The following is an 18,205-nucleotide window of genomic DNA, read 5'->3' on the forward strand; positions in this document are numbered from 1 at the left end:
TCCTTTGTCCTTTTTGGTATTTATTTCTCGGTTCCAATTGCATTGCCTAGAACCCCCAGTACAATGTTGAAAAGTGGTGAGAGAGGACATTCTTGTTTTGTTCTCAGTCTTAGCAGAGTTGACTTCAGTCTCTCAGTCAAGTATCATGTTGTTGTATTTTTCCTGTTGCCTTTAGTGAGAATTCCACTGTCCTTACCATGGTTTATGTAAGAGTCATGTCTTCACCCCTGCTTGTATCTCTGGCCTTTCTGCCACACCGGTCAGTTCCAGAGGTGCTGGATTTGTACTGTTCACGAATGTTCTACACTGACCCTAACCTTCAAGGCCCTATCAAAATGTTTTTTCCTGCTTTAACACCCCATCATCCAGCTAGCTAACTAGGACTTATCCTTCAGGACCCAATCATCGCTTCCCAAGTGTGTAGGGTGAGTGTGTGTGTCGGGCTCCCTGTGGGGGCCAGTGCATGTGTTTGTGGGGGTAGGATTAAATCTCCCTGCTGTATGCTTCCATCGCACTCAGCAGTCCATTCCAGCACTGGCAGAGATCTGGCACGAAACAGCCCTTCAATAAGACTACTGGTCTGGATTAAATAGAATGCTATGAGGTGAACAGAGAGAAGTGGCTTATTTAACAGAACAAAACACGGAGGACTGAAAAAGCCACGAGAGCTGCTTGAGGTCACGATGCTAATTAGCGGCAAGGCCAACGTGAAGACAAATGGAGTGGTCAGAAAGCCCCCAGGTCTTCCCGCTGTGCTTGCACGGAGGGAGCCTGCTGCTGTCCTGTCGCGGGGAAAGGAGACTTTTCTACTCAAGCCTCTGAGCAAGCCGGGGCCCTGGGTGGTGTAACTCGCCGCCAAAGCCAGGAACATGCAGGGTCGGTGGCAGACTCCAACAAATGTTGCCTAGATCCAAAGGGAGCAACTACAAACTCCAGGGTACACGCTCATAGGGAAGGATGTTTTAAGGATGACCTCGCCTTACTCCGGAAAGGCTTCTCTCTGGCGGCATGCAGGCTTCAGTTGCCTGGGCACTGCGGGGGGTAAACCAGGAAGCAAAGGGAGGCGCCCCAAAGAGCCAGAGGGAGGAGACCAGAGTCAGGGGGCGGCGGGTGGCCCGCCCCTTCCTCGCCAAGGTCTGGAGCCCGGCCCCGGGCCCCTTCCCCTTCTCCTTCAGCGCCCGCTCCCTGGGCGCCGCAGGATCCCAGAGGGTCAGGAGCCCCAGCCCCTGCGGCGCGAGCGCGCGTGCGCCCCCTATCGGTCGGTCGCGAGGGGCGATCCGCGCTCTCCCCGCCCCGAGCCCCGGCCGGTGGGGACGTCCCTGCGGAAGCCCAGGTGCCCGGGCTGTGCGGGCGGAGGGAGCGACGCTGACCCGCGTCCACGGAGCGCCCGTCGCTCCCCCAACTCGGCCAGGTCCGTGGGATCCTGCCGTGCACACAGGTAGCCCTCCCTTAGCGACTGGCTCCCGGACTCGGCGAAAGGCTGTGCGCGGCCACACTTCCTCCTCCCGGCCCCCGGAGCGGCCCTCGGCGGAGGCGCTGGCGCCTTTCCGTCCGCCCCCCTGCGGGTCCGAGGCCCGGGCGCGGGGGTGGGCTGCGCTGTGGACGCGCCACCGCCTGGACGCCCGAGCCCCGGTGGGCTCCGCGCAGCGCGGGTGTCCGCCTCCCTCCCGGCCTCCCTCTCGGGCCTGGGCTGGGGGTGGGGGTGGGGTGGGGTTGGGGGTGGGGTGGGGTGAGCGCTGGGGAGCGCAGCCAAAGGGGGAGGAATCCAGAGTAGACTTCGGGGAACACAGTTTAGCAGGAGCCCCAGAGTCCCTGAGCTGCTGGCTGGTCCCTCATCATTGCTGTGTCCCCCATGACTTGGCACGTGGGGCTTGTCTGTTAGGACTGGGAAAATCAGCGAAGAGTGACGTTGGACTGAAGTTTGACTATGGGCCAGGATTTAAGCCTTTATCTACATTAACTCCCATACTTCTGTCCGCACTGCTACCGCACGAAGTAGGTGCAGGTGCGGTTATACCCACTGTGCAGGCCGGGAAACTGCCTTGAAAGGGGAGGAGCTGGCGTCCCCCCAACCACGGCCAACGCCTCCCACCACCGAGAGGGAAGAGGGCCCCTGGAGCTCTGCCAGGTGCCTGCACTTAAGAAGGACCCACGAGCAGCCCTTCAGGCCCCACCCAAGGGCGGCTTCAGACCAGCAAACTCCCATCCCACCCTTGACCCCTGTTTACATCAGAGACATCCTACCCCCACGCCCCACCCCTGGACTCCAGGCGCTTTCTGCTTTTCATCAGAGTATTTTAGCCTGGCTTTTTGAAATTGAGATCAGCAAAAATGGGAGAAGTCCAGCGGTGACCCCTTAGGCTGCCGAATGAAAAACCCACAGAAGGAAAACAAATGAAAGCAGCTATATAGTAAAGTTGTATAAAAGTAGCAAGGGCAGACCCCTGGCACGGAAGATACACTTTGCAGAATGTACTCGAAGTGATTGCACACATGGTTGCAACTAGTCAGGGACACAGGATGCGGTTAGTATATAAAATCAAAGGAGAGGCAGGGAGAGAGAGGAGGAGGCCTCGTGACTCCCAGTTCATTTTGAGGCTTGTTCCCGTGGAAAGTCCTTGGTGAGGCATCGAGTGCTTTTGTCTCTTTGCAGATGGCTACCCTCCCTAAGAAGGAGTCCAGGGCACCTACCACCTATCTGGGCCTGGACACTAACTATGGGGATGGCTTGGAAAGAGAACGCTCCAGAAAGCCAGACCACAAGCGGCCAGAGCACTATGGCGTGGGTGATCCCACCACCACGTTCTCCTCTGACAGCTCCCACCTCTCCTCCAGAGGAAGAATCAGTAAATGGTTCTGGGACTCGGCTGAGGAGGGCTACAGGACCTACCATATGGATGAGTATGATGAGGACAAGAACCCCAATGTGAGTGAGCCCTCCTCCCCACTGGACTGCAGGGCGGGGATACCCTACCTTGACCCACAGGGCAGCATCTAGCTTGCTCTTGCCAGGTTAGACTTATGGTCCTCTGACCTCCAAGAGGGCTTCTGATGCAGCATAGAACACATAGAGAGAATAGCATAACGAACCCCCAAATATCCATCACACAGCTTCAACAATTATCCATTTATCGCCAATTTTGTTTCATCTATATACTCACCTATTCCACCCTCAGATTATTTTTCATCAAATGCCAGCAGTATCTCATTTTATCTGTAAAATTTACAGTACATTTCTCTAAAAGATAAGGATTAGAAAAACCATAACTGCAGTACCATTTACACCTACAAAACCCCCCAACAGATTGGGGAGATGTGTTTTATTTAAAATTCTGCAAGAACTGGGGAGAACAAACAATATATTTCACCAGTACTCTGAAGAAGGGTGTAAAAAGCCCCAGTTTATTACCTGGGTTAGAAAATGGCCCAGTTAGGCCCAGCCGGCATGGCTCAGTGGTTGAGCATCTACCTATGAACCAGGAGGTCACAGTTGATTCCTAGTTGGGCCATATGCCCAGGTTGCCGGCTCGATCCCCATTGTGGGGCGTGCAGGAGGCAGCTGATCAATGATTCTCTCTTATCATTGATATTTCAATCTCTCTCTTCCTCTCTGAAATCAATCAATAAATCAATCTTCATATATATATGAAGAAAATGACCCAGTTGTAATTAAGGGGAACTTGATTTGTGAGGGAGGAATTTGAGAACCATGGAGTGCTCTAATGTGGATTCTGACCCACCGACCGTCAACTATTTGCCTTGAGAGCTGGGGCAGAACTAGGGTTTGGGCCACAACTGTTTCACTATGGGGTGTTGTGTTCTTGAGCTAATTACTTAACCTCTTTGAGCTTTAGTTCATCTCTAAAATGAGATAATGATACCTGTTCCATAGAACAGTCCCAGTGAAATGAGATCAGGTGTGCAAAGTTAGCACAGTGTTTCCACATGGAGCATTCAGGAAATGGTAGCTGCTGTTATTATGAATGTTATTTGTCCTGGTTGTTGTAAGTTATTCCCAATAATACCTTCAGAACTGTCGCAAATAAAAACCTTTAATAATCTTTATTTGTTGAGCATCTTTCAGATACTGGGCACTGTCCTAGATGCTGGGGGCATAGCAGTGCACAAAAATAAAGTTTCTGCCTTCATGGAGTTTATAGTCTGGGGGACGGGGGGGACAGATAGTAAACAGTTCTATATATTGAACCAAGTCAAACAGGGGTGGTTGGAAGGGTGGGATTGCAGAGAGCTCCGCTGTGCTGCTTCCTTGATCTTCCATTGGCCTCCCTCTGCCGTGTTTACCCTCCCTCTGTGCCTCTCCTCTCCAGGGCATCATCAACTTGGGCACCAGTGAGAACAAGCTCTGCTTTGACCTTCTGTCCAGTCGGGTGAGTCCTGGTGCACATCTGGGTGGCATCACCAGCTCTGAAGGCCTGGTTTCTCTTGGACTCCCTAGAATGCTTCTCCCACCAGAGCCTGCTGCTTACCTCAGTGGCCTTGGCCGGGGAGTCAGGAGTCTAGATTCTAGATCTGCCTCAGGGACAACTTTCTATGTGGTCTTGGGCGAGTCACTTTGCCTACTTTGATAACTGCTTCTTTTTCTCTTCACGTCCTGCCCCTCACACAGATCCTCCTGTTGACTGGGTCCCTGCTCTCAGGGAAAACACTCAGTGGGGTTAGTGGGGGTGTAGTTAGTAATGATCAGCTGGCTCTGGGGGGTAGGGGTGGTGCTGATTTGTAGCTTTTGCCAATTCCCATAGTGTCAATACTCCCACCAGGACCGGTTTCAGGCTACTGATATGACACTATTGCACACAAAATTGGGAAGAGAAGTGCAGTGGCACTCATATACAGGGGGGAGCAAAAGTAGGTTTACAGTTGTGAGTACACAAAACAAGGGTTTATTCTTGTATTATTAATTATTAATTTTCATATTATTTTCCATATGGACAACTGTAAATCTTCTTTTGTCCCACCCTGTATAGTATTTTCTCTTCTAGACACACAGATAGAATAGCCTCAAGAGCACAGAAGGTAGTAAAATGTAGTAACATAATCAAGAACAATATCGTTTGCGTATTTACTACCTTTGTTTTTAATGTAATTCACTTATATAATTTGTATAATTTAAGTTTTGAAATGGCTGTCTATTAACACAGCTTGAGCTGGTGCCAGCCATCTCTAGCAAACCACTGGAAATGCCTGTTAAATGTCTCCCAAGGCCTAGCAGTCAGACTTGGGATTGTAGAAAGAGTGATGCTTAACTCAAAGGGACATGTGTCCAAAGGTGACAAATTCACATCCCAAGGGGAGAGGGGTGTAGTGTAGGCAGTGGGCTTGAAAGGCATGCTCTACCTAAAGCCAGCTCCCCACACTCCAAGGTTGCTCAGCACCATCCAAAGAAATAAAATTTGAGCCACATATATAATTTTTAAACTTTCTATTAAGTAAGTGAAAAGAAACGGGTAAAATTCATTTTAGTAATATACTTTATCCTAATATATTTAAAATATGACCATTTCAACACATCATCAATGAGGCATTTTACGTACTTTTTTCAGATCAAGTCTTCAATATCCAGTTTTTCTCAGTTCAGACTAGCCCCATTCCAAGTGCTCAATAGCCACATGTGTCTAGCAACTTCCGTATTGGGCAGCGAAGCTCTAAGGGATGAAGGAGAAAGGGAAAGGCTCGAGTCGTATACGAGTGGCTGCCTGCCTTTCTTCTTATCCCACTGCCCACGGGCCCGGCCTTTCCTTGACATTGTGTGTGTGTGATGCCCTGGGTGTCACTACCCCAGCACCTGCTCAGGGTCAGGATGGTCTAGAAATGGCCACATTTTCCAAAGTGTGAGGTTGAACTGAGCCTGCAGGACGACAGTGGCCTGACTCCCTCCAGAAGTTGGCATCAAGACCCAATTCCAGGACTTCTTCTTTCACCCCAGGGTGGAGCTGGGTAGCACGGACTCCCACCACGGTCTCTGCAAACCCACCCCTCTGGGTTTTTTCAGGTGACAGTGTTGAATAAAGAGCACTCGACTGGAAGTCAAACATTCTAAGATGCTCAGCTCTGACACTTGCTAGCTCCGTGACTTGGCTGAGGCACCTGACTTTTTTAGCCTCTGTTTCCTCATTAGCACATCGGACATGAGAATGCTGGCCCCGTGAGCCCCTCTCACAGTTTCTTTGACAAGGAGACCAAGCCCTTGGCTGTAGAGGCCCTGGTGCTATGTGATGCAGGTGGTAGTGCCGACCGGCCCTACTGTGAGCACGTGTGACCCTTGGCCCTGCTCTTTCCTCTCTGTCCCCAGCTGAGTCAGAGTGACATGCTGCAGGTGAAGCCGTCTCTGTTGCAGTACCCTGACTGGAGGGGACATCTGTTGTAAGTAGTTGCAGAGGCCAGTGGCTCTCCACCCCAGGGCAGTTTTGCTCCCCAGGGGAGCAATGTCTGCAGACATTTGTGATTGTCATAACTGTGAAGTGAGTGCTACTGGCTATTGGGTAGAGGCAAGGGTTGTTGCTAAACCTCCTACAATGCCCAGGATAGTCCCCAGAACAAAGAATCACCTGGCCCCAAATGTCAATAGTGGCAGGTGGAGAAAGCCTGCCTTAGGCTGAGGGCTACCTAGTCCTGGACCTGGCGGGTGATCATGGGGTCTCCTAGAGCATTTGCAGGGGCCTGGTGCCTCCTGCTAGCCCTACCCCAGCTCAGGAGCTCCCTAGGTTGGTTTCTCTGGCTCTGAGGCATGGGGAGGGCCTTCATATGAGGAGTCCTTAACCCCACTTTCTCAGTAGCTTTAGAGGAGCCAGAGTCAGTTGAGGGGGAGCGGGCTGGGGATTTCTCCTACTGGTAGGGTGGGAGATGGTAAATAATACTCGTAAGAGTTTGTACTTACTGAGCACTGACTAGGGGCCAGATGCTGTCCTGGACGTAGTGACTTAGCAGGACTTGATTCCAAGAGTGATTCCAAAGCACATGTTCTGACAGTAATTAGGATGGTGGGCCCAGACCATGGCCTTGAGTGTGGACTCTGCCAAGTGACCTAATTTTTTCAAGTCTCAGTTTCTTTGTCTATAAAATGAGAATAATAGTAATAATAGTTACATCATAAGGTTGTTTCAGATAATACCTGCATAAGGTAAGTGCTCAATAAATATTAGCAATAATAACTACGATAATAGTCATTGTTATAACAACATTATTATTATTATTATTACCACCTAGGTCTACATAGAGCGTTGCTTATGATGTCCCTGAGGTGTGCTGATTCAGTGGGGTTGGCTGTCCTAGAACTACTGAGAATGAAAGTTTTGATGCCTGTGGATAGTGTTGGGGTGGAAGGGGAGAGGTGGGTGGAGATATTTACTGATCACATTCTCTTGTGGGAAACATTGCTGGGTAATGGCCGTTGCCTGAAGATTCGCCAGAGGAGCTTTGGGATGGACTGTGGGTTGAAGGCCCTCTGACAAGCACTGCCCCTCTCTCTGTCTTACCTGCAGCCTCCGGGAGGAAGTGGCCAGGTTCCTGTCTTTCTACTGCAGGAGCCCTGCACCCCTTAAACTGGAGAATGTGAGTAGCCCTCCTCCTCTTTCCTGCTCTTCTGTCCTTCCCCCAGCTTTTGGCTGGCCAGGGATAAGGGTTGGGGGGTGGGGGGTGGATTTGCCTTTCACTTTGTTTTGATTTATTTCCAAGAGGAATTAAGAACACCTCGCTTCGCCCCTCCCTTAGAGTTTGGGTGTGCTTTCTGCCCCACTTTGTGCTGTTGAAACCGACAACCAATGGGTCCAGACTGCCTGTCACTACTTGAGCCAATTAAGCAGAGACAGGGTAGAATCATATAGGTTAACTCCCATGTCCTGGGGCGTACAGCTCTCAGCTAGGGTAGAATGTGCTCTCTCTAGTCAGAACAGAACAATCACGGTTATCAGAGCAGGATTAATATTTCTTATAATTATATCTAGTCCCCACTATTCTATTTCTGCCCCTAACACTGTGGCCCCTCTTTGCCTCCACAACTTTGGACAAGACTCCGAGTGGGCAGCTCCCTCTTCCTTGCTCAGTTGACTTAGAGCAGTGTCCCCACAAATAAGCCACAGGAATGAACTGGGCCATTAGTCAGGAGAGGCCTTCAGAGTCCTGAAAGGCACCGAGTTGCAACCTGGCTCTCCCTCTGCGCCGTGCAGGGACAGAGGCTGCAGGGCCTGGATCCCTCCTAAAACAGACTCACTTTTGTCCCGTGGATGTGTCACCCCCAGGTGGTTGTCCTGAACGGCTGCGCCTCTCTTTTCTCTGCTCTGGCCACGGTGCTGTGTGAGGTCGGGGGTAAGTGGACTATGGCCCGCTTCGCACTGGGAGCTGCCCTGTGCCTGCAGTGTCCCCGCTGCCTGTCCTCGAGGGCTGCATCAGAATGCTTTTGGCCATAATAGACTCCTAGCCTACAGGGAGCTGAAATAAGCCGCTTGGCATGAGCTACCTAGTCATACGGAGAACACATGGACTGCAGTCATGGTCAGGAGTTACTGGTTGCCAGGAACTGAGGCCCACCCATGCTATCATAATCAGTAGTGATAACATGACTAACATTTCCTGCCCATTCTAGGACAATCACGAACGGGGTCAGTGGAACACTATCTCTCACTGGGATATGCAGTCTCCCCCGCCCCTTTTAATGCGGCCTTTCTCTGGACCTTCCCGGGTCTTGTATGGCCCAGTGGTGCTGGTCCAGCTGCCACTCCACGTGGCCTTTCCATTCAAGTTCACATCCTCACAGGTGTCTGTGCTTCTCAGAGCAAAGTCTTGAGGGAGAAGATGTGGTGGGTTTCTGGCCAGCCAGTGGATTGGCTGCCTCGGGTCATTAGTCTAGCTCTGGTCCAATCCCTGTGGCTGGGGAAAGGAACACATAGGACAAAGGCTACCCTTTTTAGCGGTGAGCAGAGTGGACTGTGCCAGTGGAAGTTTGGAAAGGGAGAGTAGCTTGACCTCTGTGTTTTCTTCAGAAGTGGAGCAATGCCTTTAGCTCTCCGTTAGAGTAGAGCTTACAGTCATCTCATCAACCCCCACCCACAGCTGGAGTCTCTGTGTGACATCCCTCCCCAAATGCTCTCAGCCTTTGTGTGAATGCCCCCACGGGTGGAGAACCCGTCTTTCTGAAGCAGCATATGATATCTCTGGGCAGTTCTATATGTCGTCAGGTTTTTCCACTTGCTGAGTCCGGATCATCACCCTGCAGCGTCGACTCCTGGGTCCAAGTCTCCTAAGAGTGACCCTCCCCATGCTGAGTGCCTCAGTGGGATCCTCTAAGCTTTAGTTTCCTCATTGGTAAAGTTAGGGGACAATAGTACTTACTTCACAGAGTGACCATGAGTATCTAAGGAGATGCAATGCAAATAAATGTTTAGCACACTTCCCAGCACATAGTAAGTGCTCAATAAATATTAGCTCCTGATTTTTAGATGAGGAACTGATCTCAGTGGAGCCCAGCTCTAGAAAGAGTTTTTGGAGTTGAGAGAGGGAACTCGCCCCGAATGTTCTCCAAGATCATTGCAGGCTTAGAGAGCCTGGGGTGAATGGACAGGGGGTCCATGAGCTCCAGCCAGAGAGTGATGAGCTCTGGCCCACTCCTGCCCCCAGAGGCTTTCCTGATCCCTGCCCCTTACTATGGAGCCATCACACAGCACGTCTATCTCTATGGCAACGTCCGACTGGTCTATGTCTATCTGGACAGTGAGGTAAGAGTTCCTAGAACCCCAGGTAGGGGTTCCTGCAGGCCAAGGCTTTCCTGCATCTGAATCTGAGGGTGGACATGGGAGAAAGTCCATGCTGAGGGCTCGGGGGCTATGGCTGAAAGGGGAGTAGAGGCTTCTGTTGCCCATGGCCAGTGCCTGGGTTCCCCGGGGGCCCCCCCATTCTCCCAGCTCTGAGATCCCTGGGATTGATGTAGAGGCCAAGGGCAATCCCAGGGGACCACACCAAAGTGGTGGGGTGAGGATGGGGCAGAGCAGACCTCAACATGGAAATCCTTGGACCCCAATCTGAGGACCTTTGGGCCTCTCCCTGAAACCTAGTAGTGATGAGGATGTCCCTGATGTGGCGGTGGGGTGGGGGCGGGTGGCAGTGAGAGGGGAGTGACCCCACCTGCATTTTTCCAGAGACTATTCTAAGGAGGCTGGAGATGACGGGCAGGAGAGGCCCCCGGAGTTCATGGGTTTGAGGAGGGAGTCACTGAATTTGGCTGTGGATCTTTTTCCAGGTCACTGGGCTGGACACACGCCCCTTCCAGCTCACAGTGGAGAAGCTGGAGGTGGCCCTGCAAGGAGCTAATGCTGAGGTCTGGAGTCAAATCAAACCAAGGCTCGGAGTGGGTGGGTCTGAGCCAGGCACAGACCCCGCTTCCTGTGGCTGGTCTACTCCGAGTAGGGGTGGCACTCGGTGATGAGATGGGGGTAGGCACCGAACCATTCTAGGGGCCAAGCAGGAGCTGCCCATGGAGAGTCTTCCCCCTAGAGCAGGGGTGAGGAAAGGCAGGCCTGTGAAATCATTTGGTCTGGCCCTGCCAAGGCATTAGGGGTGAGTTAATTAAATGTTTGACCAAATATAGCAGGCTAATTTTTAAGTTGATAATTTTGTGTGGCCTGTGAATGATGTTATCAATATCCAAATGGCCCTTGGCAGTAAAAAGGTTCCTCACCCCCGCCCCAGAGGAAGACTGAGACCTCAGTGCACAAATCATCAACCAGGGAACTTGGTTAAAAGTATTACCCCACGTCGCCTGGTTCCGGTTCAGCAGGTCAGTCTGAAGCTCAGCAGCCTCCCTGGCCATTCGAGGAGGTGGTCCTCCCGCTGTGGGGGATCTGAGGCCTCCCGGAGAGAGGCAGAGAGCAGGGATCCTCCAGCAGTTCCTTTTCAGTCCACTTTTCAACAATCTGTCAACTTATCCCTTTTTACTGTAGTAGTGAAAGCTGTCCGTGCCCACTGAGGGAATTTTAAAAGTGCAACCCCCTCCCATCATTCTACCAACAAAGGCAACCCCTGCTGGCCGTGTGGGCATATTTCCCTCTAGGCCAGCGGTTCTCAACCTGTGGGTCGCAACCCCTTTGGCGGTCGAACGACCCTTTCACAGGGGTCGCCTAAGACCATCCTGCATATCAGATATTTACATTACGATTCATAACAGTAGCAACACTACAGTTATGAAGTAGCAACGAAAATAATTTTATGGTTGGGTCACAACATGAGGAACTGTATTTAAAGGGCCAGAAGGCTGAGAACCACTGCTCTAGGCTGTGTTCTCTGCATATTTTCTTTCATAGCTGACCCGATGCTGCAGATGTAGTTCTCTGCCCTCGTTGGCTTCCTGTTGGGTGGTGAACACGGTCCCATCACATTTCCCTGGGGGCCTGCCTAGCGACCAGCCCCGCCCCAGGGGTCCCTGTGGCTCTGGCCTTTGGGAGGAACTGATGGTGTCCTGCCCCCTGGTGGTTTCAGGGTGTGAAGGTCAAAGGCCTCATCCTCATCAACCCCCAGAACCCTCTGGGTGACATCTACTCCCCGGGAGAGCTGCGGGAGTACCTGGAGTTTGCCAAGAGGTGAGGCACCCCACACTCACCCTACAAAGCATCTGGCAGATGAGGGTCCTGGCGAAGGCTTTGGGGCAGGTCCTTTACCCTCTTTTCTCCACTGTGGCTTCCATGTGCTTTGGCTTTCCTGGCAGTGGGGTGGGAGGCAGCGGGTAGTGGGATGCTAGTTCTTTCTCTCCCGCTTTGTAACAACTATCATTTACTACATACTCTTGGGGCCAGACACCCCGCTAAGCACTTCCCGTACCCATCTCACCTAATCCTCCCAATAACCCTGTTAGGTACAGATACTGTTATTACCCTGTTTACTGAGTCTATGAGGGTGGGGGGAGTCAGTCTGAATCTAGGTCTGTTTGTATTTAACTGTCTTGCACTTAACTGTGCCCTTCCTCCGTGGGGGTGCCCGAGGGCTCTGCCTCTGCCCCACAGGGCTTCAAAAGCCCCATGTCATCTGCTTGTGTATGTGGCTTCCTGTGTGTTTGAAAAATATAGTCAACAGCAGGGTGTTCCTGGATGAAACAAGTTTGGGAACCCTGGGCTGGATCCCGTCCCTCTGGATTTCTGGGTCACTGCCACCCCGCCCTGGGGGATGCATTGAATCCATAAACCAACTTCTTTCTCCTTTGCCTACCACCACTCCCCCCCCCCCCCCCCCATCTCCGGCCCCAGGCATGAGCTACACGTGGTGGTGGATGAGGTCTACATGCTGTCCGTGTTCGAGGAGTCACTTGGTTACCGCAGTGTCCTGAGCCTGGAAAGGTGAGGCTGCCATAGCAGAGCTGAGTCTGCTCTCCCCATGTCCCCCATCCCGCCCCCTGCCCTGGCCCCTCTGTGGCTCAGCCCCAGGGCATGGCCTGCCCCTGGTGATTCCTTCTCCATCCAGCTGATCTCATTGTCCTCAGAGCCCTAATGAGAACAGGGGAGAACTGGGCCAGATCCGTGGTTTTCAGATTATTCTGTTGGGTTTCTGAGAGCTCCAAGGGGGGGGCCCTTAGGAGTCCTAAGGGAGGGCTGGGTGGGTGGAAAATTGGCCTTTGTGGTTTCCTTCATCCGCAAAGTAGCTCCAGATTCATTCATTCATTCATTCAGCAAATACTCTGGAGCCCCTTGCATATGCCGTGCACTTCTGGGTATTTGGACTTTTTCATTAAATTTAGTTTAAGCCCAGAATTTGTGGCCAAAATACCTTTGGAAACACTTGGACCAGATCACCTGTAAAGTCTGTAAATCTGCCGTTCAGAGAATCTAACAGTTTCTGGTCTCTGTTCAGAGCTTGCTACGTCCCTTCTCTCAGCCCGTTCTCCCACAGCTCTGCCACATGCATGGAGCATGGGCTTCAGGTAGGGATTAGAAAAGTGAGACACAGGAAAAGCGAGGCGCTGGGGATGCAACAGCGAACAAGAGAGACATGGGCCCTTTCTATGTAGAACTTTTATTTCTAGCCAGAAAACAACATTTCAGCAGCTAAATACACGGCTGGTCATTTGACTAAGTGCTAAAATGGAGAAGCCTGGCAGTCCCGGGAGGATCGCCCGGGCTACCCACTTGGCCAGGTCTACTGGGAGGTGGTCAGAGGAGGTCTGTTTGAGGAAGTGACGCTTGAGCTATGCTCTAGATTAGGTGTTGGCAAGCACTTTGAGATCAAATGGCTATTTCAGGCTTTACAGGCCATGTGGTTACTCATTCAACTCTGCCATTAAGGCGCCAAAGCAGCGTAGACGGTACATCCATGAAAGAGTGCGGCTCTTTCCCAATAAAACTATTTGTGAAAATAGGCAGCAGGCCGGATGTGGCCTGCAGGCTGTAGTTTGCTGACCCCCACTCTAAAGGATGCGTGGGAGTTGGTGATTCAAGAGACCAGGGCTGGACCCAGATTCATCCATCCATCTCCTTCTGTGTTCAACCGCACATGTGAGCTCCCGCGGGTCTGTGTTGCCTCCATCCCCACACTGTGCTCTCTGCAGGCTGCCTGACCCTCAGAGGACCCATGTGATGTGGGCCACCAGCAAGGTGGGTCCCTGGCTGGCCTTGGGGTGTCAGGGAGGTGGGAAGGCGGAGAGGTGGGTAGAACCGGCTTTCTCAGTGGAGGGCTGGCTACCGCCTAGGGCAGTGGCTCTCAATCTTCTAGCCCTTTAAATACAGTTCCTCATGTGACCCAAATATAAAATTATTTTTGTTGTTACTGCATAACTGTAATGTTGCTACTGTTATGAATCGTAATGTAAATATCTGATATGCAGGATGGTCTTAGGTGACCCCTGTGAAAGGGTCGTTCGACCCCCAAAGGGGTCGCGACCCACAGGTTGAGAACCGCTGGCCTAGGGTGTCTTTCTCCTGCAGGACTTCGGGATGTCCGGGCTCCGCTTTGGCACGCTGTACACAGAGAATCGGGACGTGGCCACTGCAGTGGCTTCCCTCTGCCGCTACCATGGCCTCAGTGGCTTGGTCCAGCACCAGGTGGCACAGCTGCTCCAGGACCGCGGTGACTGCCTGGGCCTGGCCACCTGAGAAGGGAGGGAGGGTTGTAGTAGGTCTGGGACTGGCCAGGGATCATGGATGCTTCGTGCATGAGAAAGATTTACGGTGGTGTTTGAGAGTACCGGCTGGGGGCCCAGGCTGGGTTCACACCCTACTCAGTCACTTCCTGGCTGGGAGGCACAGTCCTTCACCTCCTCAAGCCTCAGTTTCCTCATCTGTAAAATGGGGATCATAATGGTACCCATCTTGTAGGGCTAAAGTGATTTTTCATTCAGTTAGAATAGTAGCTGGCATATACTAGACCAGTGATGGCGAACCTATGACACGTGTGTCAGAGGTGACACTCGAACTCATTTTTTTGGTTGATTTTTCTTTGTTAAATGGCATTTAAATATATAAAATAAATATCAAAAATATAAATCTTTGTTTTACTATGGTTGCAAATATCAAAAAATTTCTATATGTGACACAACACCAGAGTTAAGTTAGGGTTTTTCAAAATGCTGACACGCCGAGCTCAAAAGGTTCGCCATCACTGTACTAGACACTTGGTCAATGTAAACTCATTATTATTAGCTGTGAGCACTTAGAAAAAAGCAGAAGCTACTATGGGAAAATGTTATAATGGAAGTCTCTCTCTGTCTCTACAGGGGTCTGTTCTGTTCCCAGGCTCAGATAGCGAGTTTAGGTGGTAAAGGGACATGTAATTGCCCCCAGGTATTGAGCCCAACTATGTGCTCTCAATCCATCATCTCCGTTGTCTCTCCCAGAATCCTAGGAGGCAGGTATTCCTGTATTTTCCCCACTATTTTATAGATGAGGAAAATAAGGATCAGATACTGCACACCTGCTATAATAGCTAGAACTTTAAAAATAGTGGCAGCATCAATGTTGGTGAGGACACAGACAGCTGGAATGCTCCTGCAGCGCCGGGGGGAATGTAAGATGGTGCAGCCACTTGGGAAAACAACTGGCAGTTGCTTTTAAAGTTAAATACCAAATGGCCCAGCAATCCCATTCCTAGGTATTTCCCCTCATGGTCCCGCCAAAAGCTCTGCGTGAATGTTTATAGCTGATCTCTTCATCGTCTCCTAAACTGGAAACAACCCCAATGCCTTCCGCGGGATAGTGGAGGAGCACACACACAGTGGCCGTCCACACGGCAGGGCGTCACTCTGCCATAAAACCCACGACAGTGCGGCTTAATCTCAAAGGCAGTAGACTGAGCGCAAGAAGCCAGTCTCGAAAGATGACATGACTGTGTGACTCCATTGCTATGACATCCTGGAAAAGTGACAGAGAACAGAGCAGTGTTTGTGGGGAAGGGGATGATCAGGGAGGGGAACTCGCCCACACCTTGTCAGAGGCCATGCTGGAGTTGAACCTCAGCTGGTATGACTGGGAGGCATCACTCAGTGGGGTTCACCCTTTGATTAGGGTCTGTATCTTGAAGGACTCTGTCAGCGGGACCTGGCATTGTCAGGGCCAAGTGTCCTGATTTAAGGTGCTTTACCCTCAAAACTGAATATTCCCATCTCCCCTCATCAACCAGTTAGAGGAGGGGCTCACCCAGCCTTGGCTGCTGGTGACCTTTTCTTTTCAGCATTTTAGCCTCATGGGGCAGAGAGTGGAGGGTCGATGGGGGATTTATCTTTGGCTTCTCTTTCACCCAAATAGACTGGATCAACCAGGTGTACCTGCCCGAGAACCATGCCCGGCTCAAGGCTGCTCACGCCTATGTCTCCGGAGAGCTCAGGGCCCTGGGGATCCCCTTCCTGAGCCGGGGCGCAGGCTTCTTCATCTGGGTCGACCTGAGGAAGGTAGTGCAGGTGGGGAGGGGACTTAAGCCTCCCTCCAGCAGGTGAGGAGCGGGGATGTCTCCTCCACATCCTGAGCCCCTCCACCCTCCCAGTACCTGCCCAAGGCCACCTTTGAGGAGGAAAGGCTGCTGTGGCGTCGCTTTTTGGACAACAAGGTGCTGCTGTCCTTCGGCAAGGCCTTCGAGTGTAAGGAGCCAGGGTGGTTCCGCCTGGTCTTCTCGGACAAGGCCCACCGGCTTCGCCTGGGTGAGCAGTCTGCCCTTGCAGCCCCCCTCCTAACTGTATCCTTCCTGCCTCCTTCTGGCCCCACGTGTGACCCAGCAGCCTCAGCTATTTCTCCCCGCCCACCCAGCCATCAGTGCTGACGGGGCCCTCACTACCCCTTCCCAGGGATGCAGAGGATCCGGAAGGTGCTCACGGGCACACTCCAGGTGGCAGAAGACCCCCCTTCCTCTCGGACCCAGGAGCCAAGAGGCCAGCACATCTGAGCTGGTCATTGCCTTGTGGCCAGTGCTGCCATCCTGAGGTGTTCAGGGATTCCAAGACTGGTCGTGGCTGAGCCGTTGGCCAGGAAGATAGCCCTGCCCCTGAAGAAGAACTGTTCTTGCCTCGCTCAGTGCCAGTGGAGACCTGGTCCATCCCCTTCCCTCTCTATTAAACAAAACTGGGAGAAACTAGAGGCCTCTGTGTGAGTAATTTATAGAATGGAGGAGTCGTGACTGCCCCCAGCCCCCTGTGGTCGTGAAAAGAAAACAAACAGCCTGTACCTTCTTTTTAGCAGCCTTTTCATTCTTCCTCCTTTGTTGCCAGGGAAACAACTCAAAGGAATGACACATATAAGAGAGAGTACACCCCCCAAATAAAAAAGAGTGATAATTTCCAAACTATAAGGAGAAAAGACTGCATTCTACATGTTCAAATTGTTCTCCACACACTTAGAACCTGTAGACCTGGGACCTGGGGCCAGGGGCCTGGGACAGCCTGTTTGGGACCAGATGAACAGGACCCCATGGTGGGAGTCAGGAGGGGCTTCTCTGACTCTGGGATGCTCTTCCTCCTCCTTCTCCCTGAGAAGGAGCCACCTTCACTGATGATTCCCAACCAGAGTGACCTGCCCATGACTGGGGCGGGATGGTGTGGGGCTGGCCCCTGAATGGAGGCTGCTGTTGAGACAAGCTGACCAAGGCTGGGCTCTCCACTCTATGAGTGCAAAAAGCCACCCACCCTGTCTCCCGTTCAGAGCCCAAATGTGCTTGTGATTGCCCTTAGGGCCAGGTGCTGAGGACCCTTCCTAGTGCCAACACCCCTGTTTGTTTGTTTATTATTTATTTATTTTAATTTATTGAAAAAAAATTTTTTTTTAGAGAGAGGAACACTGATTTGTTGTTCCACTTACTTATGAACTTGTTGGTTGATATTCATTGGTATGTACCCTGATCTGGGACCAAACCCCCAACCGTGGTGTATGGGGACAATGCTCCAACCAATGGAGCTACCAAGCCAGGGCCCGCCACTTCTGTTTGGAAAAGCTTTCCTTGTTCTTCTTTTAAGAGAATGTTGGTGAAAGCAGCATTTCCTTTCCATCAACAATGCTATTTGGTTTAGGATCCTTCCTTCCTTCCTTCCTTTCTTCCTTCCCTCCTTTCCCCCCTTTCCTTCCCTTCCTCCCTCCCTCCCCCTCTCTTTTCTTTTCTTTTCTTTTCTTTTCTTTTCTTTTTTCTTTCCTTTCCTTTCCTTTCCTTTCCTTTCCTTTCCTTTCCTTTCCTTTTCTTTCCTCTTTCTTTCTTTCTTTCTTTTTTTCTTTCTTTCTTTCTTTCTTTCTTTCTTTCTTTCTTTCTTTCTTTCTTCTTTCTCTCTCCTTCCTTCCTTCCCTCCCTCCCTCCCTCCTTCCCCCCTTCCCTTCCTCCCTCTCTCCTTCCCTCCCTCCCTCCTTCCCTCCCTCTCTCCTTTCTTTCTCTCCTTCCCTCTTCTTTTTCTTTCTTTCTTTCTTTCTTTCTTTCTTTCTTTCTTTCTTTCTTTCTTTCTTTCTTTCTTTCTTTCTTTCTTTCTTCTTTTTCTTCTTTCTCTCTCCTTCCTTTCTTCCCTCCCTCCTTCCCCCCTTCCCTTCCTCCCTCCCTCCTTCCCTCCCTCTCTCCTTTCTTTCTCTCCTTCCCTTTCTTCCTTCCTTCTTCCTTTCTCCTTCCTTCCTTCCTTCCTTCCTTCCTTCCTTCCTTCCTTCCTTCCTTCCTTCCTTCCCCCTTCCCTCCTTCCCTCCCTCTCTCCTTTCTTTCTCTCCCTTTTTCTTTCTTTCTTTCTTTCTTTCTTTCTTTCTTTCTTTCTCTCTCTCTCTCT

At 51.4% G+C, this 18,205-nt stretch overlaps 1 protein-coding gene across 2 annotated transcripts; it reads left to right on the forward strand.

Annotated features, from left to right (window-relative positions):
• The first annotated feature begins 1,204 nt into the window (after nt 1-1,204).
• ACCS (1-aminocyclopropane-1-carboxylate synthase homolog (inactive)) lies at nt 1,205-16,549 on the forward strand. Of its 2 annotated transcripts, none has more exons than XM_070427834.1 (15): nt 1,205-1,438; nt 2,654-2,926; nt 4,329-4,388; nt 6,311-6,381; nt 7,500-7,569; nt 8,256-8,322; nt 9,631-9,728; nt 10,250-10,327; nt 11,485-11,585; nt 12,246-12,335; nt 13,541-13,586; nt 13,917-14,058; nt 15,732-15,874; nt 15,967-16,120; nt 16,265-16,549. In XM_070427834.1, exons 2-15 carry the CDS (start codon nt 2,654-2,656, stop codon nt 16,360-16,362), a joined length of 1,491 nt encoding a protein of 496 aa, XP_070283935.1. In that variant the 5' UTR covers nt 1,205-1,438; the 3' UTR covers nt 16,363-16,549. The 2 variants fall into 2 exon arrangements, with proteins under 2 accessions (XP_070283935.1, XP_070283936.1); XM_070427835.1 differs by having other exon boundaries at nt 1,205-1,411.
• The last annotated feature ends 1,656 nt before the right edge of the window (nt 16,550-18,205 follow it).

This window comes from Myotis yumanensis, unplaced genomic scaffold (genome assembly GCF_028538775.1).
Source record: "Myotis yumanensis isolate MYYU_CA2020_CCGP unplaced genomic scaffold, mMyoYum1.0.hap1 SCAF_10, whole genome shotgun sequence".
Taxonomy (NCBI): Eukaryota; Metazoa; Chordata; class Mammalia; order Chiroptera; family Vespertilionidae; genus Myotis; species Myotis yumanensis.

Bases quoted from the DNA above. Each gene is read 5' to 3' on its own strand.
- ACCS (XM_070427834.1), top strand. From the start codon at position 2,654: ATGGCTACCCTCCCTAAGAAGGAGTCCAGGGCACCTACCACCTATCTG. The intron at 2,927-4,328 runs GTGAGTGAGCCC...TCTCCTCTCCAG, and splicing joins ATGAGGACAAGAACCCCAAT to GGCATCATCAACTTGGGCAC. The intron at 9,729-10,249 runs GTAAGAGTTCCT...ATCTTTTTCCAG, and splicing joins ATGTCTATCTGGACAGTGAG to GTCACTGGGCTGGACACACG.